The following is a 27,259-nucleotide window of genomic DNA, read 5'->3' as shown; positions in this document are numbered from 1 at the left end:
GATCGGATCCAGTACAAAACCGACTATATCACGTCGGGTCGCAGGACTAGGGATGTATGAATCATTGAATTCTATCGTACGTGACGTCTTTAGGCAAATCAGAAACTGATTTTAAAACAAGAATGGCATAGGGACCAGTGTTTTAAATTTTGTACTGTACCGACCGGTACGGTTGAAATTTTTCGTTTCGGCCGTCCGGCCGGTACAGGTACTATATCTGTTCCGTACCGGCCGGTATCGGCCTGAATTTCGGCCTGTACTTTTTTTTTTTTCAAACTATAATTTTATTTTTTAACCCTCAATTCAGATTAGATTATTTATAATTTATATATATGTATTTATATATAATTTATTTATATATAGACTATTATTTTAGAATATAATTTTTATATATAATTTATTCATATATTGACTATCTTGAAATATTATTCTGAAATGTTATTTTAAAACGGTATTAATGTTAAAATATTTCATTCCAGTATCTTGATCGGTACAACATCCGATACGATATTCAAAACATTAATATTTAAAACATTGATAGGGATGTTATGATATTCAAAACATTGATAGGGACAGATAGACAATGGCATTAAAATTGCTGTGGCGCACTAACCAAGGTTCCATCCCCGTTATGCCGGCCACATACTGCCACGAAAAAGAATCACCAATTATGACAAGGAGAAGATATCAAAGTTCCACTTCAATCGATTTGATCCCCCCGCCATAGCAGTCGAGCATTCTGCAAACCGAAAAAAGGTAGCGATAAATGCTTCGGCTCAGTCTCCTTCGGATCACTCTTCCTCGCCCTACTACTCTCTTCAATTTCCCAACCCGTCATACTAAGCTCAGGCCCCAAACCATGGCCGCGTCGTACACGACGCGGTCGTCTTCTCATCCCTGCTTCAACAATCTCTTGTTTCGCCAGCTCTTCGAGAAGGAGTCCTCAACCTACACGTACTTGCTTGCCGACCTGTCTCATCCTGACAAGCCTGCTCTGGTTTGTATTTTTATTTTTGTTCTTATTCTAAATTTTCAAATATTTTTCGTGTTATTTGGTCGCTGAGAAAATGTAGTAAACTAGAGGAAAATGCTAATAGTCTTGGTCTTAGATTTTTCAGCAACCCAAAAAGGGGGGGTTTTCTTTTCTCCTTTCCTCCATCTTCATTTTTCTTTTATTCCTGTTTATCATTATAAAATTTAAAGCAAAAGGCAATTCGTGAAACTAAAAATGTAAACGGAAATTTATACTAAAGCAATTCGATCACTCTCAAACCTATATTTAAACGTGATATTGATTTGATTTGTAATTGTAGAAGAAGGATTATTACAAAGTCATCATAAAATTTATTGCTCTACTTTATCACGTAATAAGATGTATTATTACGTTCGGTGTACAAGATTAAATCGCTTGAAAGCACAGTTTGTTTTGTTTTCTTATAAAATGTGGTCTTTCTAATGTGGGTATACTATGGCGACTGTAGTTTTTCTTTTTTCACTACAAATGATATATATATATATATATATATTAATTAGATATATTAGTTTTGATGATTATCCATCGAAAAGGGTTCTGTGTTTGGAGTGTAGTCATGTTGTAACGCCTAAATGGAAAACCCAAACCACATGACCTATACTCCAAAAAGACTAGTCGATGATACAATTGGAGCCTCATTGGAACATCTTATAAAGAGCAAGAATTTCTCCTTCCCAAGCAATGTGGGATCCCATACACCACCTACTCATATCCTTATCATATGAGGTATCACAATTGGCACGGCTCAAGTTTTACATTTCTGGTGGGAATAGGTTCTGATATCATTTGTAACGGCCCAGTGGAAGTCCCAAACCATATAGTCTATACTCCAAAAGGACTAGTCAATGATACAATTGGAGCCCTATTAGAACATCTTATAAAGAGCAAGAACTTCTTCTTCTCAAGCAATGTGAGATCTCATACACCACCAACTCTTATCCTTATCATGTAGGATATCTCACATGTAGATGGTGTTGGCGCATTTTTCTGGCAACTGGGGTCCAATAGTTGATCGCATGTCCCACGGAGGTGACGAAGATGATTTCCATGCAGAAAATAGATAAGAAGAGGAGATACACATGTCTACGTGGTTTGGCATTAAGGTGTATGTCCACGGGTCTTGGGGAGGTGAAATCCATTATGAATAATTTGTTATGATCCTAATTAGGTACAAAATTATATAACACTGTAATGAGATATTTTAATTGTAGCAATATTTTACTTAGCTTAATCTAAGGAATGAGATTTTCTCTCCTAGGTAATTTCCATGCATGGCAAAAGTAGGAGGCCAAGTCAAATAATTTATCAAGGCAAATAATTTCCATGTTTGGCATTTTGGTTATCTATACAAGGAACCCTATGTTTTGCTATAAGATCATCAAGGAATTTCTACTTAATATTTCATCTTGTAAGAAAAATCTAGAGGTCTGGCTCCCTCGAAGTAGCCATTCCCTTACACTTCTCCTCAAACTATTCACAAATGAACTCCAAAACCTCTAATACCATGTGTGACCAACCGTGTTGAATTCTTCACAAATTGGTCACGAGCCTAGCCTAAATATTTTAAATCTCGAATTCTTGCTTTAAATTTAGTGGATGATTTTTATATAGAGCCAAGTGTTTTAAAATTTTCCAAGTATTTTAAAGGACCAAATGTATTTAAATGTGGTATTTTTAGTGTTATTGGACCAAACATAAATTTTGGATTTAACCTCTTTAATTTTGGAGACCCGAAAATAATAGTCTTACGAGTTCACTTTATGTAAATGTTTTTTATTTCTCTTAGAAATGTTTTCTAAAATTCATCATTTTCTTTTATGATGAAAAATATTATTTTTGTATCAAGAATAAAATGTTGTATTTTTTTTGCATTTAGCCCATTTCCCTTCCTCTCCAACCCTATCTCCTTAATTTGATTTCAGACCACACACATAGCAATCGGTTAACACACTCAAGCTCTCTCTTCCTATCTCGGTTGCAGACCCTTCTCTCTCTCTCTCTCTCTCTCTCTCTCTCTCGACTTCTTCCTCTTCCTCACATTCTCCTCAGCCACAATAGTATTGCCCATCGGAAGCTCAGCTCAGCCATCGCAAGACACATGTAATGTAAGCTCTCTATCTCTCTCTCTCTCCCTATTCTTCTTCTTCCTCCGCACCCTTGAGGGATGCTTGGAAACAAATCTCATCTCATCCCATCTCATCTCATCTCATCTCATCTCATCTCATTTCATCTTATCACATCTCATTTCTTTCTCAAACATCATTCAAATATAAACACTTTCAAACTAATCATTACAATTTTCTCAAATTTTCAAACAAAAAACAAAAAATAATTCAACTTTTTCAAATCTCAAAACAAAAATAAAATATTAAAAATTATATTTTAACAATATTTTAACTTTATAATATTTTTTGTTCAACTTTTTCTCTCATTTTCCAAAACCCAATAAATATTTCACTCAAACTATCTTACTACTATTCACAAACCATCTTACTACTATTCAAAAACTATCTTACCACTATTCACAAAATTTTCATTTCATCTCATCTCATCTTATCTTATCTCATTCTCCAAGTATACCATTGGTCTCCCTTGCTCACTTCTCCACCTCACGACCTTGCCACCAACCACCAGCTACCGTGAAGAACCCGACAGCGGCTTCTCAAGCTTCCAACCCCACCATCTCCTTCATCCCAGACCACCGAAGCTCAAGGTAGCAGCACTGTCCCATGTCCAAGACTGTCGTCAATGACCAGTCGCAACTCCTTCCCCAAGCCATCACTAAAAGCTGCTAGCTTTCGCAGAAAGAACTGTGCGCTACCTCACGTTCACCCCGCACCGCCTTGCACCACCACCCCCAATCCTTAAAACCAATGCATGTTGATAGAGGCCCCTACCTCATGCCATCTCTATATTGATGAAGACCAACGCTGTTGCTTACAGCAGTTCAAGGTCATGCCCTCTTGTGCACGCCAACAAAACTAGATCTCTCTCATTACCGGCGAAACCAAATCAATAGAAATTGAGACCACCGTGGTCCTTCCTCCAATGCCCAGCTTGGAATCTGCATTGGAGCCACCTTGAACCCCCTCCAGCCGTGATTCTTGGTTTCCCATCTCCCCAAGAAGCCACTAGAATTGATAGCCCATTGTTGTGCTCCCAACTCACGTTGATGCTGCGCCACAGCCCAGCACCACAACCTAGCCATCCTTGGTCGCACGTAGCCAATAGCCCCAACCTTAAGCCATTCTTTTGAAATGAGACACGAAAGCCCAGCTCATTGCACCTCAATCACCACTGAACAACCGTGAGCCTCTACACCTAGCACTGTCCATCCCTTTCTCCCCCCCTCCACTTCATGCTTGGCCAAACTACTTGCAACTCCAAATCGACAACCCTTTCACGTTCAGCCCAGTGCCTCCACTGCTTTCTCTCTAGCAAGCCACCTCCCCACCACCAAAACCCTCCTCCGTGTGCCACTACTCAGCCCTCCTCCAAGCACAAAGAAACAAAGCAGGCTTACACAACTAACTCATGCACTGCATGGTATTTACATTGATCTAACCATCAACCCGCACACGGCAACCCCTCAATTTGTGGTATAAACTCCTATCCCTTTATCTCAAGGAATATTATGTTTATGTGATTGAATGGTGTTGTGTTTTGAATGTAAAGTCAGAGGAATATCATGGTTTGAACTTATGAAATCATGAGTATGCTTTGTCAAGGGGCTTATGCTTTGAGTAAAGTGTTTGTGAAGGTTGGTTTGACAGAACTGTATGTATTAAGTATATTGTGTGTGGATGAAGTTTGTAAATAGACTGGGTGCTTCGAGTGGGTTGTATGTTGATCTTAGGTGATAAAAGAGTATGGTTTAATATTTTTGGTTGGTTAAAGATGGTAGACAGATTTAATGTATCCTGAATGTATGTTTGTGGGACTGTATGGTTGTGTGGTGGATTTATGTTGAACTTGAATGATGGATGAATTGAGTATGAGTTCTTTGGGTTGGTTGTATGCATTGGACACATTTGTATATGCATATTGAATGTAATATGAATGAATGGACAGTTTATATGACTATATGGTTGGGATGTTATGGAGCCATGAGTGAAGCTTATAAAGCTTTGTGATTGTGTTTGTGGTATGGACAGATTTTATATATTGATGGTGTGGTGTTGGACTTCATGGATTGTGGGAGGCATTGGTTTGAAATTGTGAAGCTATGTTATATGAAATCATATATTGAGTTTAAATGGATGATGGATTGAAGGTATGCGTGTATATTAATTTAATTGAAGGTTTGGTTAGTTTTTGCTTAAATCACAATGATTTATGGATTGGTATTTACATGAGGACCATGAGGTTCAAGAATTGGACAGATTTGAGTATGTTAGGTGTGTTACGCATGAACAATGATTGTGATGGATTTGTGTTGGGCTCAAGTGATAAATGAATAGAGTAGGTGTACATTTGTGTTTAATGATTTTTTGAGTGGCGAGTTTATGAGAGAATGATAGATTTAGGTTCTATTTTAAGCTTGTAACGAGTTAATGTTGATGGTTATGCAAGTAGTACATGAGAATAATGTTTATGAAAGCTTATACTTAGCAAGAAAAGAATGGAGTTTATGGAAATGGGTAAAGTTGGGGTCAAATTACAAATAGTGAGAAGTATAGGGGTTATTGTGTAAATAGTAAAAGTTTTAGGATCATTCAGCAAAAAGGCTTTAAGGATAGTAGAAAGGTTATGTTTAGTTTTTAATAAAAAAAAACTTAAGCTGAGTTATAACTCTAAATTACGATTTCGCATAAACGTGAATGTGAAACGCACCAACAATAGTTTGTAAGTTAAACTCTAACTTACTCATCGGTAATGTGACTTATGATATGGTGATAAATGCAATCACATGAAAAGTTTACTTCATCTATTCTATTCGTGAAATGTTATATGTCAAAGCATATGAATATTTGTCATTCTTCATGAAGCATGGTTACATGACATAAAGCACAAGTTTATGCATAGAAAACCTTTTCTGCAAAATAAGTCTCGACCCCAAGCTGGGATGAGGGATTATCCTAGTGGAACTTCACCATCCACTTTGGAATGCAGCGTACACACAGCTTATGGGAGCTATGGGATATGGTAATCAAGACTAAAAGTGGATGTTATGAAAAGATATTCAGGAATTTGGATGGAAAAGTATTATTTTTTATGAAAAGCAAGTCTCATGTTTGTGCATTATTCACATGTTTATACCTGTCATGTCAAGTTATCTTTGTGCTTAGTTCTAGGTATAACTTATTGAGATTTTGAAAAATATCACCGTGGTAGTCCCACTATGGTCCCGTTTCTCAGAACCATTGAAGATGTTACAATATATGCAGAACAAAATCCCGAGGAGGAACAGACGGGATTGGACGAGGTGGACTAGTGGTGGATGCAGCTATGTTGGACTTATATTGGAGAAGTCTTATCTCTTGTTATATTTATGAGTATTGTTTGTAATTTCAAGACAATGTTATTATGTGGATAACTATGGTTGAGACTACTTTAAGGACAAGGTGTTATGTTATGTTTTGTGTAGTGACTTTGGGATATATTATGTGGAAGATAATATGTCATGTTTTCTTTTTATGTATTGAACCGTTGGATGTAGTTTTAGTTATGGTATGTTATCAAGTTATGTATGCTTGGGATTGATTTTATTATGGTACAAGTAGTTAACATTACTTTTTCTGCTGTGATTTACTCATATTGCTAGAAGCATGCTATGTGCACACATATTGACTATGTATGTTGGGGGTATGTAACCAGTGTTGCATGTCCCAACGTCTCGATCTCCGTCAAATCCCAAGCGGGGGTTGAGGGCGTTACATCACGGGGTCGATACCAATAATGTTTTATACAAGTTCTCATGTCCTCTATAAGCTCTCTGATACAAGTGTTATAGATGTAGAAGAGGGAAGAAGGAGAGGGTGAGGATGAAGTGCCCAAGTCTGAAAATGAAGTCTCCCCTTGCTGTGGTAGCCCTCTTTTTTTGTTTTAGTTGTCCAGTTGCCCCTTATCCTTTTCCCTCTCTTTGTCAGCTGTCACACTTTTCCTCTTGAACCCGTGTCCTTGTCCAATCACAGCTTTATGGCAGGCCTTTATTTTTTTTCCAGACAGATGGTGAGTTGTGTTTGAATAATATGCTGCCAAGTCATTTTCTTAATCTTAAGCAATGATGGATTTCGTGAATAAGCAGCCAAAATGAAAAGAATTTGCATATAAAGGCTTTAATGTTTTAAAATTGTGATGCATGGTCAAATAAACAGGTAATCATCTTTTATTTGTAATCAAATTTAGTTGATATAGAGAACTGGTATTGTCAAAAGAGGTTAAGCAGTCGTGTTCAGGCCAATATCACCACTGCGGCTTCCAGATGCAGTGCCACAATTCTTTATTGGATTGGATAAAAAATTGACCTTGGCAGAAGTTCCCTTGACTCGACTGACAAAGATGGGTCCAGACACATTATTTGGCTCCATTGTCCTTTTCTTGTTTTTATTTCTTTGCACTGTAATTATTATAGTGGGGCGTTTTGTCGGGGCAGCCCACCTGCCCTTGGACTCCTTCCATATCTGCCTTTTAGGAATAACTATAGCTATAGCTATCCATTCTTATAGACAAAATATTTGAAGTAGCACCAGAGAAATTTTAGGAAAAAATATCTAACAAACTGGATAGAGTCGTTGATTGACATCCTTTAGGGTGCATTAGGGACTAGGCAGGCATAAAGTAACTAGTTTGGACTTTTCTACTTTACTCAATATAATCGTTTGCTTGTGCTAATGGGAAACATTTATGAGCTGAGTATGTAATTTTCTTCTTCTGATGATTCTGCTGACTAGCATCCTGATATATGCAATGCCTTCTTTGGCATCTAATTGAATGTTTATGTTGACTAGTTTCATTGCTGTTTCTCTTCGTTTTTTATCAAGTTTATTTATCTTTTTTGTTCAAATTTTTGCAGTTGATTGACCCTGTTGATAAGATGGTGGAGAGAGACCTCTCCCTTGTAAAAGAGCTTGGACTGAAACTGATTTATGCTATGAACACCCATGTCCATGCTGACCATGTAACTGGTAGTGGTCTTATTAAGGTGTGGAATTACTTCCATATTGCTAAACTTGCCTTGTATAAAACTTGATTCCCTTTCTATAAAACTTGCCTTCTGGTGAGAGGTTTTATCCTTTGATGCTGCATAAGCAGAAACGGATCTGTTGATCTTCATGCATGGTTTTTACTTGTAGAGCAAGATTCCTGGAGTTAAATCTATCATTTCAAAAGCGAGCAACTCGCAGGCTGATCTTCTGATCGAAGCTGGTGATAAAGTCTGTTTTGGTGATCTATTTTTGGAGGTAGGATACAATTGTGCATGATTTATAAATTTTTCATCTACATGATTATGGAAATTCTTCGTGAGTTATTTACGGGGGAATAGCTTCCTAGATGCATATGTTAATTGACTATTGTTTTTCCCCTTTCTTGTGAAACTAATGAAATCTGCAGAATAATTAGAGGTTGACTGGAAATTTATTATCCATGATTTTGATGCACTTACTGAGCCCAGGATTAGCTTTAAAATACTAAAGCATTAATTTCTATGGAAACATATGGCCGCTGGTATGTAGTGTGTAGCTGATTATAGTAGATACAAGGGCCATGTTTAATTAACATTTTTTTTTTTTTTTTATCAAAAAGAAAAAATCTATTTTCAAGTCTGTTTTTTGACACAACCAATACAACGTTGAAGTGGGTCCCACAATGGTAAAACGATACTGATGTTTTAACTTTTTTATAACTATAATGAGTTCCACAACAAGTGGTGTGTTGACACAGCCTACAAGTGACAACTCTTTCAACAATTTCTCATACTGTTTCAAATGTTTTTTCAACTTCAATCCAAACATCTTTCAATCTCAAAAAAGTTTTTATTTCAACTTTTCATCTAATCATTTGCCTAGGTTTTAGTGAAAAATTAAAAAAACATAAAAATCGTAACTTTTACAAAATCCAAAACCAAATCTACCATAAAAGATTTTATTAACAACTTTTCATCTCTATCTATCCACTTTTACAAGCCCAATACAAAACATATCTAAAAAAAGAAAAAAAACAAAATTGATGAAAAATCTCCTATCTACTTTCAAAAAAACCCAATAAACAGTAATTTCAATATAATTCTCATTCTTAAAATTTCTCTTAATCAAGCATACCTATTATTTTCCAAGTAGTATTTTTTTTTCCTAGGTATTGCTGATTGTTTTATATGGTAACTCAATTCTGTTTGCAGCAATCTAGATACTGACTAAAATATCGACCAAGAAAAAGGTGGCGACTAAATTAGCATGATATAGTGTATAATGGCGATGCGATTTTTTCTTTTAAGTTGTAGCAATAAGTATATGACATATGAATTCTTTTTGAATCATTTTGCAGGTTCGTGCCACTCCTGGCCATACATTAGGATGTGTTACTTATGTTACAGGAGATGGTCCTGATCAACCTCAACCGAGAATGGCTTTCACTGGGGATGCCTTACTGATACGTGGATGTGGGAGAACTGATTTTCAGGTTTAGTGTCTTAAATATCTGAAATCGTAGTGTATTACTTTTTTTCTTTTTTTCTTTTTAAATAAAGCTATTTTAGCATTATTAAAAGAATAAAGAAATTCATTTTAGAAAAGTCAAAGCTTGCTTTTGAAGAAACTGCACTCATTGTCATATGTCATTTTGAGGGAAATATCAAGTAGCATTTATCTCATTAATTTATGTACAGGGCGGTAGTTCGCTTCAACTCTACAAGTCAGTGCATTCACAGGTAAGGATATGAGATGAAGAAATAGCATGCTATGTTTTGTGTGGGAAGGAATGAGTGTCTATTTTGACCTTCAGAACACTATTTGCAGAGACTTATTATCTTTTTCTTGTGGACCCAGATTTTCACATTGCCTAAGGATACACTGCTCTTTCCCGCCCATGATTACAAAGGGTTTACTGTATGAACCATCTGCAGCCTCTTATTTCTAGAATTTAATTTATTGAAAACAGCTGATTATGCCATGCCTTCTCCTGACATCCAGGTTAGCACTGTGGAGGAGGAGATGCTTTATAATCCTAGGCTTACAAAAGAGGAGGTGATTCTTTTGGCGTAAATGCCATTTTTTGTTTTTCCTAGATTTGATTTTATGATTAGGACAATGTAACTACTCCAATATGATGCTTACCAAATAGTTTTCTTTCTTTTTCCATTATTCTTTTGATTAATGTGAAGCCCTTGGTCATCACTTTTTATTAATAGATCTTACCATTTTCTTTAACCAGTGCGCTTTCTCATATGTCAATAATTAATTTTTATAAACTTGACATTTGACTTGTTTGAAAACCAAGTAGACTTCGGTGTTATCCTATGGTGTAACTGCCATTTGATCCCCCACCAAATTAAATCCCTTACAAATTATTGGTTTGCATTCTTCTTAAATTTGATATGAAGTAATGAGAAAGAAGATTATTCTGAATTTGAAGATGATTGGCTGACTAAGCAGTGTAGTTTCTGTTGTTTAATATCTGATAAAAAAAATTTCTCAATTACTCCTATCCTTTTACTTTGCTTTCTCTTTGTCAATATTCTCCCCCAGATCTTTAATTGTTTCAACCTGTGAACTCTTTGCAGGAAGCATTTAAGAATATTATGGAAAGTAAGTCTTACATGATCAATTGTGATAAGAATAATTTTGCTATTGAAGACCGATCTTATATTTTACACTTAGCCATTTAAAGATTTATTTAATTTTAACAAATTTTTTTTTACAGATCTTAAACTCCCATACCCGAAAATGATAGACATCGCTGTCCCTGCAAATATGGTGTGCGGGTTGCAAGATGTCTCTGCAAAGCCTGTTGAAGCAACATCAAACTAGATACAGACAGGTATGCTATGGGAGTGGAATCAGGGTTGACTTCTGTTGTTTAAACCAATTGCATATTGAATAGCTACAGAGATTTATCACCTAATAACAATAAGCAGCAGAGTAATCAGTGAGCAGGAAAAGAAGAAACATATGTAGAGCGAAGAATAATAATGGAAAACTCTTAAGCAACTGTCCCTTTAAAGAAAGGTTCAAACTTTTAACTTTATATTGAATTTTCAGCTTAGGAGATACTAATACTACTAGCCCTTGAGTGTTATCCAATTAGTTTTTACGAATCCTGTGTCAGAGTAACTTAAGATGCTTCCGCTATGCAATGATGCGTTTTGGACTGTTATTATAATATTATTGAATATATGGAAGAAATAAAGTGAAAAGGAATGTAAAGGGAATGAAAAGGAAAGTGATTGACTGATAACTTATGATTGATAATGAATAAATGATGACAAATAACGGGGTGGATGGCAACACTGGAATGACTCACTAATAATATCCATCTCCTTTTAACGGGAATCGTGATTTATTGCAAATTAATAGGTTTTTAAGTAAGGTTGATGTTTAGTTCTTTGACTTTATTCTTTCTGCTATGCATCAGAATTCATGAAGCTGACCTTTATGTTAGTAGAAATTTATATTCAATCGAAAAGCTGGATTGGAAACTCTATTGAACCCTGAGTCATAAGTGCTTTAATGATCCCAATATTTATTCTACAGCTTGTTGCAAGCCAACTCCTGCATCAGAAGGGTTTGATAAACTCTTTTTTTGTTTTGTTAAGGCTAGGAGTATTGTTTTATTGCGCTCATCGTCCCGTAAATCTATATAAAACCTATTTGATTTTTATTTAGGCCTATTCCTTAAAGCTCAAGAACTCCCGAAACCAACAAACCAGACCCGTTTAGAACTCTTCAGCCTGCATTAGACCTCTCCGACTTGGTTTAAACTTCTACAATCCTATTTTATTAGAGTAAACACCTAGGGCCCTTTATTTTCTTAAAGTTCTCTTATTCATGGCAAGTCCCCTCATCTCCATAGTTACAAACAATATAAAACCTAATCTAGATGCCAAGTTGCTCGCTCAACCTAGCTATCATGCCCAAAATATAATCCAAAAGCTGAGGATTAACTCTATGAGCTCCTTGAGGCTCCTCCTTAGTCTATTCAATCTTGTCCAGTCTATCACGCGTTGTTCCTATACTCCCTAACACATCATCTACCATTATGAAGGGAATGGTAGTTGGGATTACCATAGTGAGATTTATAAAATCACAGCAAGTAAAAATTCCTAAGCTACTAACAATATAAATAAACATGCATGATAGTAAACATGGTATGTATGCTTGATGAACATGGACTTGCATATGAAAACCTAACTTAGAAACATCATAACTTCAAGTAGCTCAATCGTCTTCATCATGATCATCCTTTATATTACGGCAGAACTACCCCCCTTCCCTGTAGTACCTGGCAACTCATATGCCTTCACCATAGTACTTAGCAGATCGTATCTCCTTGACTGTAATACAATCTAGCTTGATCAACATCTCATGCTTGACTCAAAAAATATTTCATGACATGTATTCATGCCATGTGATAAATGTTCATGCTTGTTACATATGACAACATGGCAATGCAGATCATATCTTTATGACGCATGCCATGGCATAACATTGCAAATATAGAAATCATATCATTATAATGATAAGGCATGTCATAACATTATGGATATAGAGTTTATATCATTACAACTAAGGGTGCTACCCGCCCCTACGGGGCGGGGTAGCCCCCACCTCGCCTCCTGCCCCCGCATGGGCAGGTTGGTGAGTTTCGTCCTAGTCCCCTGCCCCGGAGTGCGGGGGCGGGGACCTCATCCCGGATAATAGGGTGCGGGTTGGGGGGGTCATCCGTCCCTCTACTGGGCTAAGGCCCAGAAGCAGTTTCTGGGCCATTTTTCCAGAAACTACTGAAATGGGCCTAAAATGGCCCAGAAACAGCTTCTGGGCCATTTTGGGCCCATAAAATTAGAAGTTTTTTTTTAAAAAAAAAAAAAACAAAAAGAGTTAAAAAAAGAAAAAACAATACATGAATAAAAATAATATATACATGATACAAATTTATATAATTAAGACTCTAATGAAGTACTATTATAGACTACAAGTCTACTACCTAATAAATAATAATAATAATAACTAAGCTATTACAAAAATAAAATGGAAAGTCTAAACAATTACAAAATTATAAAGAAAAAAGTGTCCAAAAAACATTGTATCAACATTGCAAAATTACAAATCAAATATATAATACGTACAATTGATTCAGATTTCAATATTCTAAGAAATTAAGAATATAAAAATAGAGGCGAGCTATTTGGGTCTTTGACTGTGACATTTGAGGTGGCCGGATGGGTAGTCTTTTGAGGCTTGGGCACATATTTATATTGCAATGGAGGTAGACATCATCTGAGTCGTCTCATGTAATGCTACAACAATCAATACTAAAATTAATACTAATGAAATTAAAATGAATATAAATAAATCAAAATTATAAAATAAAAACAACAATTACCAAATGGTCCAGATCCAGTCTGATCACCATCCTCTTCGTGAGTCTGTTTAAAATCTAAAACATCCAGAACATAAATATCATTTCCCATCGTCCAACTCTGTGTGCATGTTAATGCCTCCACAGTTATAAGAGACAATGAACTACGGAAAGAATTCAATATGTGCCCTCTGGTACTAAAGGCAGACTCCGAGGCAATGGTGCTAATAGGGATGACCAACATACAACGGGCAATCTCAAAGTATTTAACATATTGAATGCCTTCATCACCTAATAATTAAAAGGTTGCCTTATATTCTTGGGCTGTCTCCAACATCAAGAATGTTGAGTTCCATCTAGTAGGAACATTAGTACAAAGACCCTTCTTTGATGTTATGCCCACAGTTTTCGTAGTAATCTTGAATTTCTCCAATTTAGAAGGAGGATACCTCACAAATTTTACAGCCAATCTAACTCGTGCAATCGAGTCATCAACATCTTTCAACCCTCAGTCACAATTAGATTCAAGATATGTGCAGAACATTTAATATGTAAATATTCACCACCCAAGAATGTTTTATTTGCCTCTCTAAGATAAGCTTTCAGATATCTCAATGCGACATCATTAGATGAGACATTGTCAACCGAAACTGTCAAAACCCGTGTCAACACCCACTCCTTTATTAAGGCCTCCAAAGCATTCCTAATTGTCTCACCCTTGTGATCAGTTATTTGACAAAACTTAATAATCTTTTTAAGAAGAATCCAATCAAAATCAATTAAATGAATAGTCAAAGACATATAATTGAAATTTTAGACAGAAGTGCAAGTATCGGTAGTGAGACAAACTACCAAACCCGACAATTAGCCCCTCAAAACATCTTTATCTTTCCAGTACATCTTTTTAATATCGTTTGCCACAGTGTGGTGAGAAGGAAGCGTAAATCTAGGTTCCAATTCTTAGACAAATTCTTGGAACCCTCTCATCCACAAATTTAAAATGTAGCTCGTCTAAGATAACCATACGAGCTAACTTCATTTTATACTCATCAGCATTATACTTCGTATACCCCTTCAAAATTGGACCCCCACTACTCCCATCCGCTATTTTGTTTTAGTTCAATTTCTAGTCTAGATTGACTCTTCTCCAATAAAGATCTTAATATTGAACTCTTCTTGCATTGTTCCTCTAGATGAACCTTTAACTAGGATGTACCATGTTTCCTATAGTGACATCTATATATTTTTCCACAATAATTACATTTAGCTTAGGGTTATTGAGGTCGTGACCCTCTAGTTTGATAAAATAAGACAAACTATGGAAGCATGTTTCTTGCTTTGTGTGGGCTTGGGGGCGGGGCAAGGTGTACCCACTACCAGGGTTTGGAATAGGGTTAGGTTCTGGGCACTGGTACTAGTAGGGGCAGGGGTATTGGTAGGAGTATGAGAGCTATTAGTGAAATTATTTTGAGAAGACATTCCTGATTCCACAATACAATAAAAAATTATAAAATCAATCAACACATGACATAAGAAAATTATAATAATACCACACATGAAAAAATAAGGCAAAGTGCAAAGCCAACACAATTTAGGGGTTCTGAATTGAAACCCCTAAATAAATTGATTTAGGGATTCCAATTGAAATCCCTAAATTTTGAATTTATTTAAGGGTTTCGGATTTAACCACTAAATCAATTTAAGGGTTCAATCTGAAACCCTAAAATTTAGGGGTTACAATTGAAACCTCTAAATTGAAATTTCAATTAAAACCCCTAAATCAAATTAGGGTTTCAATCCCAAACCTCTAAATAAATTAATTTAGGGGTTTCGATTGGAGGGTTCCAAATCTAAACACCTAGAGGCCAGAAATGGTAAAATACAAACTACCAAAAAAAAAAAAAAACAAACAGAGACGAGATAAATTTCAAACACATGCACAAATTTCTCCAAAACAAACAAATTCACAATTATTCCCATCCTCCATCTCCGATTCAACCCATCCTTCCTCCAATCTCCAATCCAAAACTAAAAAAATAAAATCTAGGATTTCGGATTTCTTAGTTTTGAGTGGCGGCGAATGCGAAGTTTCAAAATAAGTTCAAACGACGGTGGAGTGATTGGAGTCCCGGTGGTGCTGCTCGTGTAGTCATGTGAGAGAGAGAATAGATCAAGGGAGAGAGACTGAGAGATTGAGAGAGCGCGAGAGAGATCGAGATAGAGAGAGAGTGAGAGAGAAGAGAGTTCGAGAAGTAGGGATGCCACAGGGGGAAGGGGGACCTTAACTAAAGTCTAAAAGTGAAACAGCGTCGTTTTGTCATGGACAAAACGGCACCGTTTCACTTACTTATAGGGTTTATATAGATATAATTTTAATTATATATATATTAAGCGGAGTGGGGCTTCGCCCCCTCCATCCCCCACCTCCGCAGGTCTCTTAGGGTGCGTGTGGGGCCCCGCTACTCACCCCTAGTTACAACTACATGGCATGGCATAATATTGTGAATAGGACAATCATAACATCACGATAACATGGCATGACATAAACATTGTGATCATAACAATCATATAATTCAAATTACATGGCAAGGTATAAATATTTCAAATGAAATAAACATAAATTATAACATGGATCTACATGCATGAATCTTACTACCTTACATACATAATTACACCATTAGTAAGTTAAAAACCAACTAATAAAATTTCGTGCATAGCGTAAAAGTAGCGTAGGCTAAAATGAGAGACATTCTAGAGTTAAACTTTCTCACTTAATCTTCATAAAAACATAATTACTAACATTGGGCTAAATTTACATGTTAACTTTTGAAAAATTACAAATTGGCCCCTAAACTTATAGAAATTATAAACGGACTCCAAAACTTACCGAAATTTACATACCTCATGTAAATTTCATCCTAAACTCAAATATGAGCTTAGACTTTTTTTAAAAACTAAATCCAAGTATGAAAACTATTCTTAGCCGATTCACTTATAGGCTAAAACATGATTTTGTTTGCTACTTGGCGATTTAACACACTTGCATGCTTAACTTGAAATTGAAATTCTAAAAAATAAATCCTTAGTTCTAAAATCATGTCAAAACACTAAATCATGCATTTCATAAAAACTTAAACTCGCCACTTCAAAGAATAACCCAAAACATTAAGTTTAGGTCAAACCAAAGCTAATCTTGGTGTGTTTGGTCTAAGATTTTCATGTCAATTACAAGAACTCCAAAAGCCCATAAATATAACTTCTAACATGTTCATAAATTAAACCTAGGTGATAGGATGCTTGATTAAGTCCAAAAATCACAAAACAAAATAACTTAGAATCGGTTTGCTTTGAAATCCTTGAAACCGAAAATGCATGCTTTTGGACTTGAAACATAGTGATTAGATCCTTAATTTTCGTGAAGTAAATCTTGGAATACTACAACCACATACCTCACATTCAATTTCTAACTAGATCCAAGTATCACATCTAACATATCATAACAAATAATCCATCCAAACAAATACCTAACCCAAAAGCCTCTAAATCATGATTAAAAACATACTCTTGCATGTTTATAAAAAATCCAACAAAGACTTTAAGTGATAAAGCTTTAAAAATCCAACTCTCTTGGTTAGCTCTCTAGGGAAGATATAAAAAATTTCAAATGTGAGGGAGAAGGAAAGGTGGCGTGGACTATAGAGGGGCTGGGTTGGAGTAAGTGGAATAGATGCATTTGATGGGAAGCTTGCTTCTAAAAGTGGTGGAGAGATGGGCCTAGATGGGGTTGGAATTTGCTTGGCAATGGGTGACTTGAGTGTAGGAAAAGCTTGCTTGTTTGACCTTCTATAAGTTCACTATTTGGGGCTGAATCCAGAGTACAAGTTCAGCCATTGAGTGGTCATTCAAATGGGAGAAGACTTGTGGGGCAAGCTTGGGGTAACAAGGGGTTTTGGTGGGACTAAAGTGGGGCTAACCGAAATGAAACCATTTGTGGTTTAAAGAGGGTTTTGATAAGGGTTTAGTCAAAAACCAATTTTTCCTAGTCAAATACAATTACTAAGGTGTAAGGGAGTGGATGAGGGTATACTTGAGTGGTTGGTCGCTTGTGGAGGTGGCTTAAACCAAGCGGGAAACTATAGTTCAAAACTGAGTGACATTTAAGGTTTGAAAGAATTTGGGTTTCGGTTACCCTAGTGATTTAGGGTTTCATTAGGGTTGAAGCCCTCTTTTTGGTGGGTCAAAAAGTCCTTGAGTAGACGGAATAGTGAATTGTGCAAGAAACATATTCACTTGCATGGTTTTCACTTCATTGACCTTACACATTTGTACTACTCTTGACAAGTGTCAATTATATTTCCGAATGGATTGTTAAGAATGTCATGTCCAAAAAGGTTTTCTAGTGATCCTAGGCTGATTGGACATCCTACATGGTTATTTGGCAGCTGTTTGAACTAGATGTCACGTAGCGCTCCCCTACAGGGTTACTATTCACCTAAAAAACTTGAAACTTTTTATTGCACTATAAAATCTTAAATATTCATATGTTACAAGTTAGTCATTCCAAATGAATACGATATTGAGATTTTTTATTAGAACGTGATTGGTTTCTAAGGTCGCTTCCAGCTTTAGGCCTTTTACCGGATTGGAATCCAAATGCGCTAATAGACTAAAACCTAATCGATCGCCCGATTTAGAGATTTCATGACGTTTCTAAAGTCTTAAGAAACATCGAGTTTCTTTTGGGATGTTACAATAACCTTCCTCATATAGGGTAAAAAAAACATAAAAATAACTAAAGTAAGTTGAATATTCAGTAAGAACCACATCATGCAGTAAATATAATATAAACGTAAGGTTTCAGTTAACATCATCATTCTTTAATAAAAACCTTACCTTTAAGCATACATAAAACATTTACCTTAGAACATTAAAGAATAACCTTCATTCCTTGACCTCAAACATTAATCAATTATTACCTTAACATCATCCTTTAATGGTCTTTACATATTGTTATCCCCCATGTGTTAAGGTTAACAACTCTTGCGATCAATGGTTCTTCCCATAGTTAGGTGTATTACCAGTGATGTATTCCAACGTTGCCATCCATCCTAACCTCATGGTACTGTCCTAATCCTCATTAGCCCATTTATTTTCCTTATCAAACACATGTAGTCGTACATTTTCATTTAATTTTCTTTAACCCTGCCTTACGTTTCGTTCTTTCAAAATAAATAGCATACTATATAGTATTCAGTCACACTATCAATCATGCAGTTTTAAAATAATGTAACATCTTTCATCATAAATATGGTTCGTAAAAAGGGGTGGTCAACAAAGGCTCATACATACATACATACATACATATATTCTTTTATAAACCTTTACTACATGTATACATTTGCAAAAGTAACTTTACAGTTTACCATAAAATGATGTGTAGAAGAACACGATCATAGTCACTTACTTCGGTCCTTGCAAATTAATCTAATTGTGCGTGTTTCCAACCTTTAAATTGAACCTATAATATTTTAGGTAATAGTGTAAGCTTTCTAGTTCGTTAAACATTGTGTGTGATATATTCCATGCATGGAACCTCAGGACGTCTAAGTTCGTCGATTATTACTCTTCCTCGCCTATCCCTTGCTCGCCTTCTACATTGCTCGCCTGATGTATTACTAACCTGATGTTGCTTGTCTAACCTCGATCTCCTTCTTACATTGCATCACTCAAGGCAAACCTAAGGTCCTCGTGTTACAAGCCCTAATTTGAATCATTTAAACCCAAGGCATGCGCAATACCTATCCTCCAAAATTACCAATGGACTGTATGCAACACACTTTCATGCATGTCGATCATGTGGTTGCCAAGTGAACTCCTTTCAGCTCACTCTAATATGCCATGTTATGTTTATGGGTTTAATACATATAGTGAAGGAAATGAGATTGAGAGAATTAGGGTTTTGAAATCCTAATTTTGTGCGGCTTGAGGGTTTATTAAGGATGGCTCCAACAAACCTTGGTGTTTGTTAAATAGACTGAATGTGGTTAGGAAACATGGTGTCAGGTGGTGGTCGATTGTGTGTGCAGCATCAGATGTTTGCGTGAGTGTAAATGCTTGTAGACACAAAGGACTGCTATGCACCAAAATCAAACATTGCAAAGCTGTGTACTCCGACAACTTGACATTATCTAATGTTGATTATAAGTCAAAATACTACTTACTAATCAATCAACATTACTAAACTTTAATCACACAGAGGATCTAGAAAAATTAATAGTAATGATTCCAACCTCCTTAGCCTCTTGAGTACTTGTATCGGCATCTCCTGGAGTAACAACATATCGCCAAGTTTGCATAGGTGGTCTCTGCTTTGACTTATTGCTAGGGTTATATGTAGCTCCACCTCATTGTGCAGTTTTGGGAAAATTCCTAATCATATGACCAGGATGTCCACATTTAAAGCATGTCCTCCACATTTAAAGCATGTCCTCCACATTTAAAGCATGTCCTCATAATGAACTTGCATTTGCCATTATAATTTCTCCCACATTTCTTATAGTGAGAGGATGGAACTAATGCTATACCTTTTCCTTTGTCCATTCCCGATGTCATCGTTCTCTTATCATTACTTCCCCTAGCACCATATGGAGAAGCCCTCTTTCTATCGAGATTTATTTGAGCAATTAGCCTTTTTTGCTCTACTTCAACTATGGAAGTCACATTAACTAATTCTTGAAAATTCTCAATACTTAAACAAGCCAAATGACTACGAATTCGAGGTTGCGAACCTCCTTAAAACTACTAAGCTTGAATTTTCTCAGTGGCTATCAAATGAGGAGTGAATCTTTCAGGCTCCACAAATTTTGTAGCGTACTGCTCTACATAGGCATTCCCTTGCACCAATAATGCGAACTCCTGCACTTTTTGTTATTTAACCGTTTCTGGAAAGAACCGATTATTAAACTTTTTCTTGGATCTTTCCCAGGTCAAAGCTATTATGTTACCTAACTCCCTTATTAGCAGTTGTCGTTTTGTATCTCACCAGATATCGGCTTTATCTTGCAGTAAATACCCAACATATTGCACTTTCTATTCTTCAGTACAACCACTAATCTCGAATGTCTTATCAAGATCTAGTAACCACTTATTAGACCTCATAGGTCCTTTAGTACCCAAAAAACTAGGGTATCAAGATACCAAAAAGCTTTCATAAGAGCAGCCTCTCATTCCTGCCCTTCGTTGGTCTTGTATGTCTATTTGATCTTGTGTTGTTGTTGTGCTTGCCTATTAGATAACTCCTTTTGTTATCTTAGACAGATTGCATCAGCATGTCCTCTGATTGTTGGGAGATTTTGCTCCCTCTAATTGTTATACCCTTCAGGATTTCTTTCACGTCTGTCACGTGTCGTGTTTTTTAGCCTTCCCAAGATACACATAGGCTTTCGTGTGTTAGATTGAAATCCAACTTGTTGCTCATATAATTCAAGCCTATACATACTAAAGATTTAAACCTATCTTCTATTACAACTTTCCTATATGTCATTTGGCATGAAGCATAATTGCATGTTACGAAATATGAACACGTGTAATGAAATATGTTTTTTGTCATGAAGCATAGGCATAACATGAAAATATTTTATCACAACCCAATGTTAGGATGGAGGATTATTTTAGTGGGACTTCTTTGTCAACTCTAGGGTAACTAATAATGGAGTAAAGTCCCCTAAATTGATGAAAAACAGTCAATAAGTTTTGAATGTGATCAAAAGTTTTATGGGCTTCGAAAGCTGGTGGGTGCACATTATAAAGATTCTTATAATGGTTAATTCAAACTACCTGAGTATCTCCAATGACGTAGTCACATTCGGACAAAACCTGTGTAATGGTGCGACAATGAGTACATTCACACGGTCTAATGGGGAACCGCGAGGTGCCATACAAATGATAAACGTTTCTCTAGAGATACCATATGACTTGACAGAGTACTAAGCACAATGAATAAGCAAGATAAGTTCTCTGTACGAAAATTTGCATAAATGTTTTATGAAAGATGTTGAGAAAACTAAATGGGAGAAAAATACAGTTTTTGCAAAGCATGACCATGCATTCATCTCATGTTTATTATATGTCATGTTTATATTATCTTTGTTCATATTGGTTGTTAACTTGCTGAGATTTCAAAGAATCTCACTGATTTGGTCCTAACTACCATCTCCCACGAAATTATAAAAGTCTTAGCAGGATTGGATAAAGTGGGGCAGGATGGTGTCGAACAAAGTCTCTTGGATGAAATTGATTGAGGACGAGCCCAATCTAGACAAGAAATTGGAGTTGATTGTGATGTTTGTAGAGATGGTTTTGGCTACCATAGAGAAAATAAAGCAAATTATTTTATGATTCTGTTATGTTAGTTACAGACTATGTTATGCTACCTTTTTGTAATAAGGAGTTGATACTCCTTGACTATGTTATGTTACAATTCATAGCTTACTTGGCAGACCTTTAGTAAGTATGGTATATTTTTAAGTTAATATGAAGTTGGGATATTAGTCATTATGTTACTATAATTATGTTGAATCACTTATATTCTGTTGTAATTATTGCATCCTTATCTATCATGTACGAGGGTATGTAATATTGTAATGCATGTCCAATGCTTTAATCTTCGTCAAATCCCAAGCGGGGGTTGGGGCGTCACAGGGGGTAATCCCGACAATTGCTCGAACACTTGAAAACTCATCTAGTATTGGTATCCCTAGTACTTCATTAGGTCCCCTTGGCTTAAGCACTAGAAGCATTGGCAATGACCTAGCTATTGCGAAGTTCAAAGTTTGGCTAGAATCTAAATTTTGGCTATAGCATTAAACTTTAGCTAGATGAATCCACATTAGACTAGTCATCTTAAAGTTAAAATAATAATATAATATTTTATATTTTAATAATATTTTATATTTTTTTAATATTTTGCAAATATACTTCATATATTAATTAATAATTTAATTTTTATTTAAAATTATTTAAATGGTCAGGTCAGCTATTTTCAATACCAAAACCACAATTAGTTTCAAAAACTGAACCAACACCAAATCAAGAACTTCTAGAAACTGAACCAATTAGAATCAAAACTAAACAATACAATGAAAAGTTACATGCATGCACACATTTCATTGGACTCGGCGAATGCATCCTAAATTATAAATCAGAAGGTATTAGCTTCCTTCAAATGGAAAGGGGATAGATTTTACTTGATCAAAGGAAGACATCACAATATGTAGCAGTGAAACAACAACATAGGTGGCCTTTTATAATAAAAAGGGAAGGGACAACTCTCTACTTTTTTCCAATGTTCCACTTCCATTCAATGTTTGTTCATTGTCTTGGAAAGAGTTACTAATAATTATAATAACAACATGCTAATAATGTTGTACTCAGTATCAACAATGCCATCCAAACATCATGGTCACTTGAATCTTCAAATTTTATGTTGCTCAAAGTTGGAGAAGTCTTCCAAAATTTCAATCTACCTCCACTATTTGGCATATGTGAAGGAGAGTACATCTCAAGATCACTGTCGTCAATGAAGTCTTCCTCATAGTCATCTTCAGAATCAAAGTCAGATGAATCATTTGTCTATGTTTCACCAATATCCTCACCGAGTCACCAATATCTTTAGAGATTGTAAACAGCTACAATTAACAGATGAGAAAACATCATTTAAGGAAATGCAGCAATGCTATGTTGGAAAAACTAATGCCGAATAATGCTCTCTTTCTATAATTTTTCAATTACTTGAGGGAAGAACTAATGTCCAATAATGCACAAACAGGCTACTAGACTTCCATAAAAATGCAAAAACACCGAAAACTCTCATTGAATAACTAAATTGAATTGAATTAGGAAGGATATGCACAAACTTCTTGAAAAAGTGAAATAGTTCAACCACCCAAACAAAATAAAATAAAAAACTAGCAATCAAGCATCTTTCTTCATCATTATCCTTCCAGAACATTAACTATCAATCTTGTAATAGTAAGAGTGTTAAGAGAATCATAAAAAACCTAATGTTCTATTGGAAAAGTAAACAAAGAAAATATACTTCAGCCATCTCTTTAGCCTCAGCCAAGCACCACCTTTTGAGATCACTTTTAATCTTGACAACTAAATATGAGCGTGAAAACAAGACAAATTCAAATAGAATAAAGCTTATACACACAAGAAGTTATCAACAACCATTGGCTGTTAACAAATAGGTGTAAAAAATCACCCTCGTTCTCTCAGTCATTCACCCAAACATTAAATCTGCTTAGATTGTTGGAGACTTGTAACCCAACAAACGATAATAACAATAAGAAAATTCAAGAGAGAGAGGAAATCACACAATAACCAAAAACTACTACTTCCACAAAAATGCACAAACTCCAAATGAAGAAAATCCATTGCACAATAGATTGATACCCATTTTACAAATTCATACCCATTTCACAAAATCATACCCATTTCATACTCAAAACCCAAACCCAAGGAAATCCAAAAATGGAGTATACGAATTTTGCTATTGAAACCCAAAAAAATCGAGTAAAATAAATGATAAGAATCAAGTCTAGGGTTTCAAATCTTACCGTGTTTTTGGTATATGATCTGGAGAGAAGCTCTGAGCAGCTGCTGGAAATAGAGTTGTGGGCAATTTTCAAGAAGAAAAACGAAAAGAGCTGTGTGGGAGATAGGGAGAAGGAGATGTGAAGGGAGAGGAAAAGGAAAAGGAGAGGAAAAGAAAAGGAAAAAAATGAGTTGGTCGTGCGAAATGAATGTGCAGGAGAGAAGAGAAGGAGTCAAGATTGACCCAGTAACGGAGAGAAGAGGGAGAGAAGAGTTTCCGAAGAAAGGAAAACAAAGAGAAGAGGGAGAGTTTCTGAATGAAGGAAAATACGAGGGAAAGAGAGAGGGGCAGTTGGGACAGAAACAATAAAATAAATCTTTGATCTTTCAACAGTGGCTCACCAACTATGGCCAGGATGGTGATTTTACTGTAACTCAAAGTTAAGAAATTATGCCTTTGGCTAGTTCAATGTAGGGCTTTTAACTCAATAAAAGCTGAAATTTAGAGTTGGATTTGGCAATGGCTAGCCATTGCCAATGCTCTTAGTGGACTAGGTAAGCCTCATCTTCATTTGCGAAGTACTTTTTTGCTTGTACTGATGTAATTATTTCTTGCATTGCATGTAATTTACTGCCCTGGAATACCTTGCTTTCCTCTCAAGGCAATTGAAATAGTACTGCCCGCCGTCGACAATTTATACTAGCGTAATGTCAAAACAACCAGTCCATCCCTAGGATAATATCAAGTTCGAGTAAATTAAACACTATTAAGTCCACCTTTATAATGACTCTGCCTATTTCTCGTGGGCAACCGTAGCTACCCTGGCACAAGATATTACCTCCTTGGTGGGTAGCTCTATGGAGACTCTATGTTGTATCGGTTCAGTCCAAAGGTTGTTTATCCTAGCAAATGTATTTGACATGAATGATTGGGACACATCTGTGGACCCTTACAACTACATCTCTTAAAGTACTATTCATCTAAACTAAGGTTGGGGTTTCATACCTGTGATGATGCCTACCTCTTGAATCTGTGGAGCGTCCTCGTCAACCTATCCTAGTGCTTAAGCGTACACCATCCTAGTGCTTAAGCATACACCATTGTATGCATAGTCTACTTACGGCCTCCCCTTCCTCCAATGGGGCCAATCCTTTGTCCTTGAATCACCTGAGGGCAATCCTTGGCATAATGTCCCGCATGTCCGCACCGATAGCACAAGTGTGAAGCTTGACGTCACTATCCCTCATTAGACCAGTGGCAGTGATCGCACACTAGTCCTCTACCTCTTATACATATCCTAGGTCTAGTTTGTGGGCGTACCCTATCCTTGTAACAAACTTCTAGGGCGACTCGGAACTGCTTTGTTCTCCCATAGAAGTTCTCATCTTTTGACCTGACGCAACAACCATTAAATTGTGAATTTCATGCTCAGTGATTAAGGCCACATTAACTAATCCTTGAGAATCCTATCTCTGATGACAGACTACCTGCGTTCGTATATGCCACTATAGTCCATCTTAAAACCGTTTAATGTGCATCTTTTCCGTAGAAATGAGATGAAGGGCAAACCTTCCCAACTCCATGAACTTAGCAGCATACTACTTGATCGTCATGCTGCCCTGGACTAGATTAGTAAAATCTTTTGATTTATGTTGTTTCATAATGGTGAGGAAGTATCGCTCGTCAAACTCCTTCTTGTGGCACCTCGTTCCTCGGTGAAATACCTGGCAAGGATACAAGGTTCTAATCAGGTTAGGCATGTAACATTCACAAGGAAGTGCACGTCTAAGGATATGGAAATTGAATCACAACAGAAAGAAATAGAGGTTTAGTCAGGAGGCTAAAAATTGTAGTACTAGAAGTCTAATCCATATATAAATTCACGCAATTTTCCATTTCTTCCAATAAATACATGCATATCCAAATACTTAGTTTATACACCCAAAATGAGGCAGACCAGACACATGCGGTCGCTTGACTAGTAAATATGTACAACTCCCCAAAAATGGTAGACAGATTCTACACCAGAAGCAACTTCCGCACCTATTCCTCAAGTGACGTCAACTTTTCCTCCTCGAGTATCACTCTTGAATCTACCTCGGTATTAAATTTTATAGTTCCGTTGTTAAGACCATAGGTAGGTTAGGCAACTATGATAAAACTGCTAATGAGAGACAATACTTGTATAATGTACATTTTTATGTAACAAAATGAGTGAACACATATGTTAGTGCATGGTGAGGAATCACCCTCTTAGGCAAAACACGTGTATTCGTAAGCATGATGAGGAATTGCCTTCTCAGTAAAATACTCGCACATAAGCATGTTGAGGAATCACCTTGTGAGAAATTACCCTCTGTGCAAGACTCAACATATGTATATGTATAGGTCATCGAGGTGACAAGTCACCCTTTTCTCAAGCATGTAAAACTCATCACATAGATGTTCATTCATGACACAGACATTTATCGCCTAAAATGGCGACATGGGAATCCACTTCACCATTCAAAATCAGGGAGTCACTCCCACGTGACCAATGTGCAAGCTGACTCGTTTGTCCCATATAGGTCAACACTCACATAGAGTTTTCTCACACAGAGATATACATGTTGCACCAATAAACTTCTACCCGGCCAACCAACTCGAAGATACCACACGTGATACACTCAGGGTATTCTCCTTCTCCTATATCAGGTGAGGATAACACGATTTTGTTCCACCCCAGTCATCATGGAAACTCTCTTTACCCGTATGAAGCTCATTTCATTGGAAAAATTCATATTGCTATTGTAATAATTCATGGTATGGCTAATAGCTTGTGCTACTTCACTATCTCCTTCACCACGAGGTTGATTTCCCTCACGATCACCCATGCAACATCTGTTTCACTGAACTCTCTATTGCACCATGACAAAATCCTACTGCACAACCCAAGTCTATCACTTTCTAGCTTAACTCTCACCTACTTATCATAGATCAAGCCAACCATACTTAAAATTTCAAGCCTATGATGCTAAGAATCAAATTCAATCACTCTAGTACTGCTCCTAGATGACATTCTGGATTTATCCAAAGCCATGAAGCTCTGATATCAAGTTGTCGTGCCCTTATTCTTC

The 27,259-nt window shown here is 36.3% G+C and overlaps 1 protein-coding gene across 5 annotated transcripts; it reads left to right on the top strand.

The window, feature by feature from the left end:
* Positions 1-600: 600 nt before the first annotated feature.
* LOC121250051 (persulfide dioxygenase ETHE1 homolog, mitochondrial) lies at positions 601-25,145 on the top strand. 5 transcript variants are annotated; one of them, XM_041148970.1, is made up of 10 exons: positions 601-997; positions 8,049-8,177; positions 8,329-8,436; positions 9,518-9,652; positions 9,858-9,899; positions 10,018-10,077; positions 10,162-10,215; positions 10,752-10,776; positions 10,892-11,008; positions 24,950-25,145. In XM_041148970.1, the coding sequence occupies exons 1-9, from the start codon at positions 767-769 to the stop codon at positions 10,996-10,998; spliced, it is 891 nt and encodes a 296-aa protein (XP_041004904.1). In that variant the 5' UTR covers positions 601-766; the 3' UTR covers positions 10,999-11,008; positions 24,950-25,145. The 5 variants fall into 5 exon arrangements, with proteins under 5 accessions (XP_041004904.1, XP_041004902.1, XP_041004901.1 ...); XM_041148968.1 differs by lacking the exon at positions 24,950-25,145 and adding an exon at positions 21,788-22,110; XM_041148967.1 differs by lacking the exon at positions 24,950-25,145 and adding an exon at positions 21,779-22,110.
* The last annotated feature ends 2,114 nt before the right edge of the window (positions 25,146-27,259 follow it).

This window comes from Juglans microcarpa x Juglans regia, chromosome 2D (assembly GCF_004785595.1).
Source record: "Juglans microcarpa x Juglans regia isolate MS1-56 chromosome 2D, Jm3101_v1.0, whole genome shotgun sequence".
In the NCBI taxonomy this organism is placed as follows: domain Eukaryota; kingdom Viridiplantae; phylum Streptophyta; class Magnoliopsida; order Fagales; family Juglandaceae; genus Juglans; species Juglans microcarpa x Juglans regia.
Note: the sequence above shows the minus strand (reverse complement) of the source record. Positions and strands in the feature narration are given on the sequence as shown.

Bases quoted from the DNA above. Each gene is read 5' to 3' on its own strand.
- LOC121250051 (XM_041148970.1), top strand. From the start codon at position 767: ATGCTTCGGCTCAGTCTCCTTCGGATCACTCTTCCTCGCCCTACTACT. The intron at 8,178-8,328 runs GTGTGGAATTAC...TTTTACTTGTAG, and splicing joins CTGGTAGTGGTCTTATTAAG to AGCAAGATTCCTGGAGTTAA. The intron at 10,078-10,161 runs GTATGAACCATC...CCTGACATCCAG, and splicing joins ATGATTACAAAGGGTTTACT to GTTAGCACTGTGGAGGAGGA.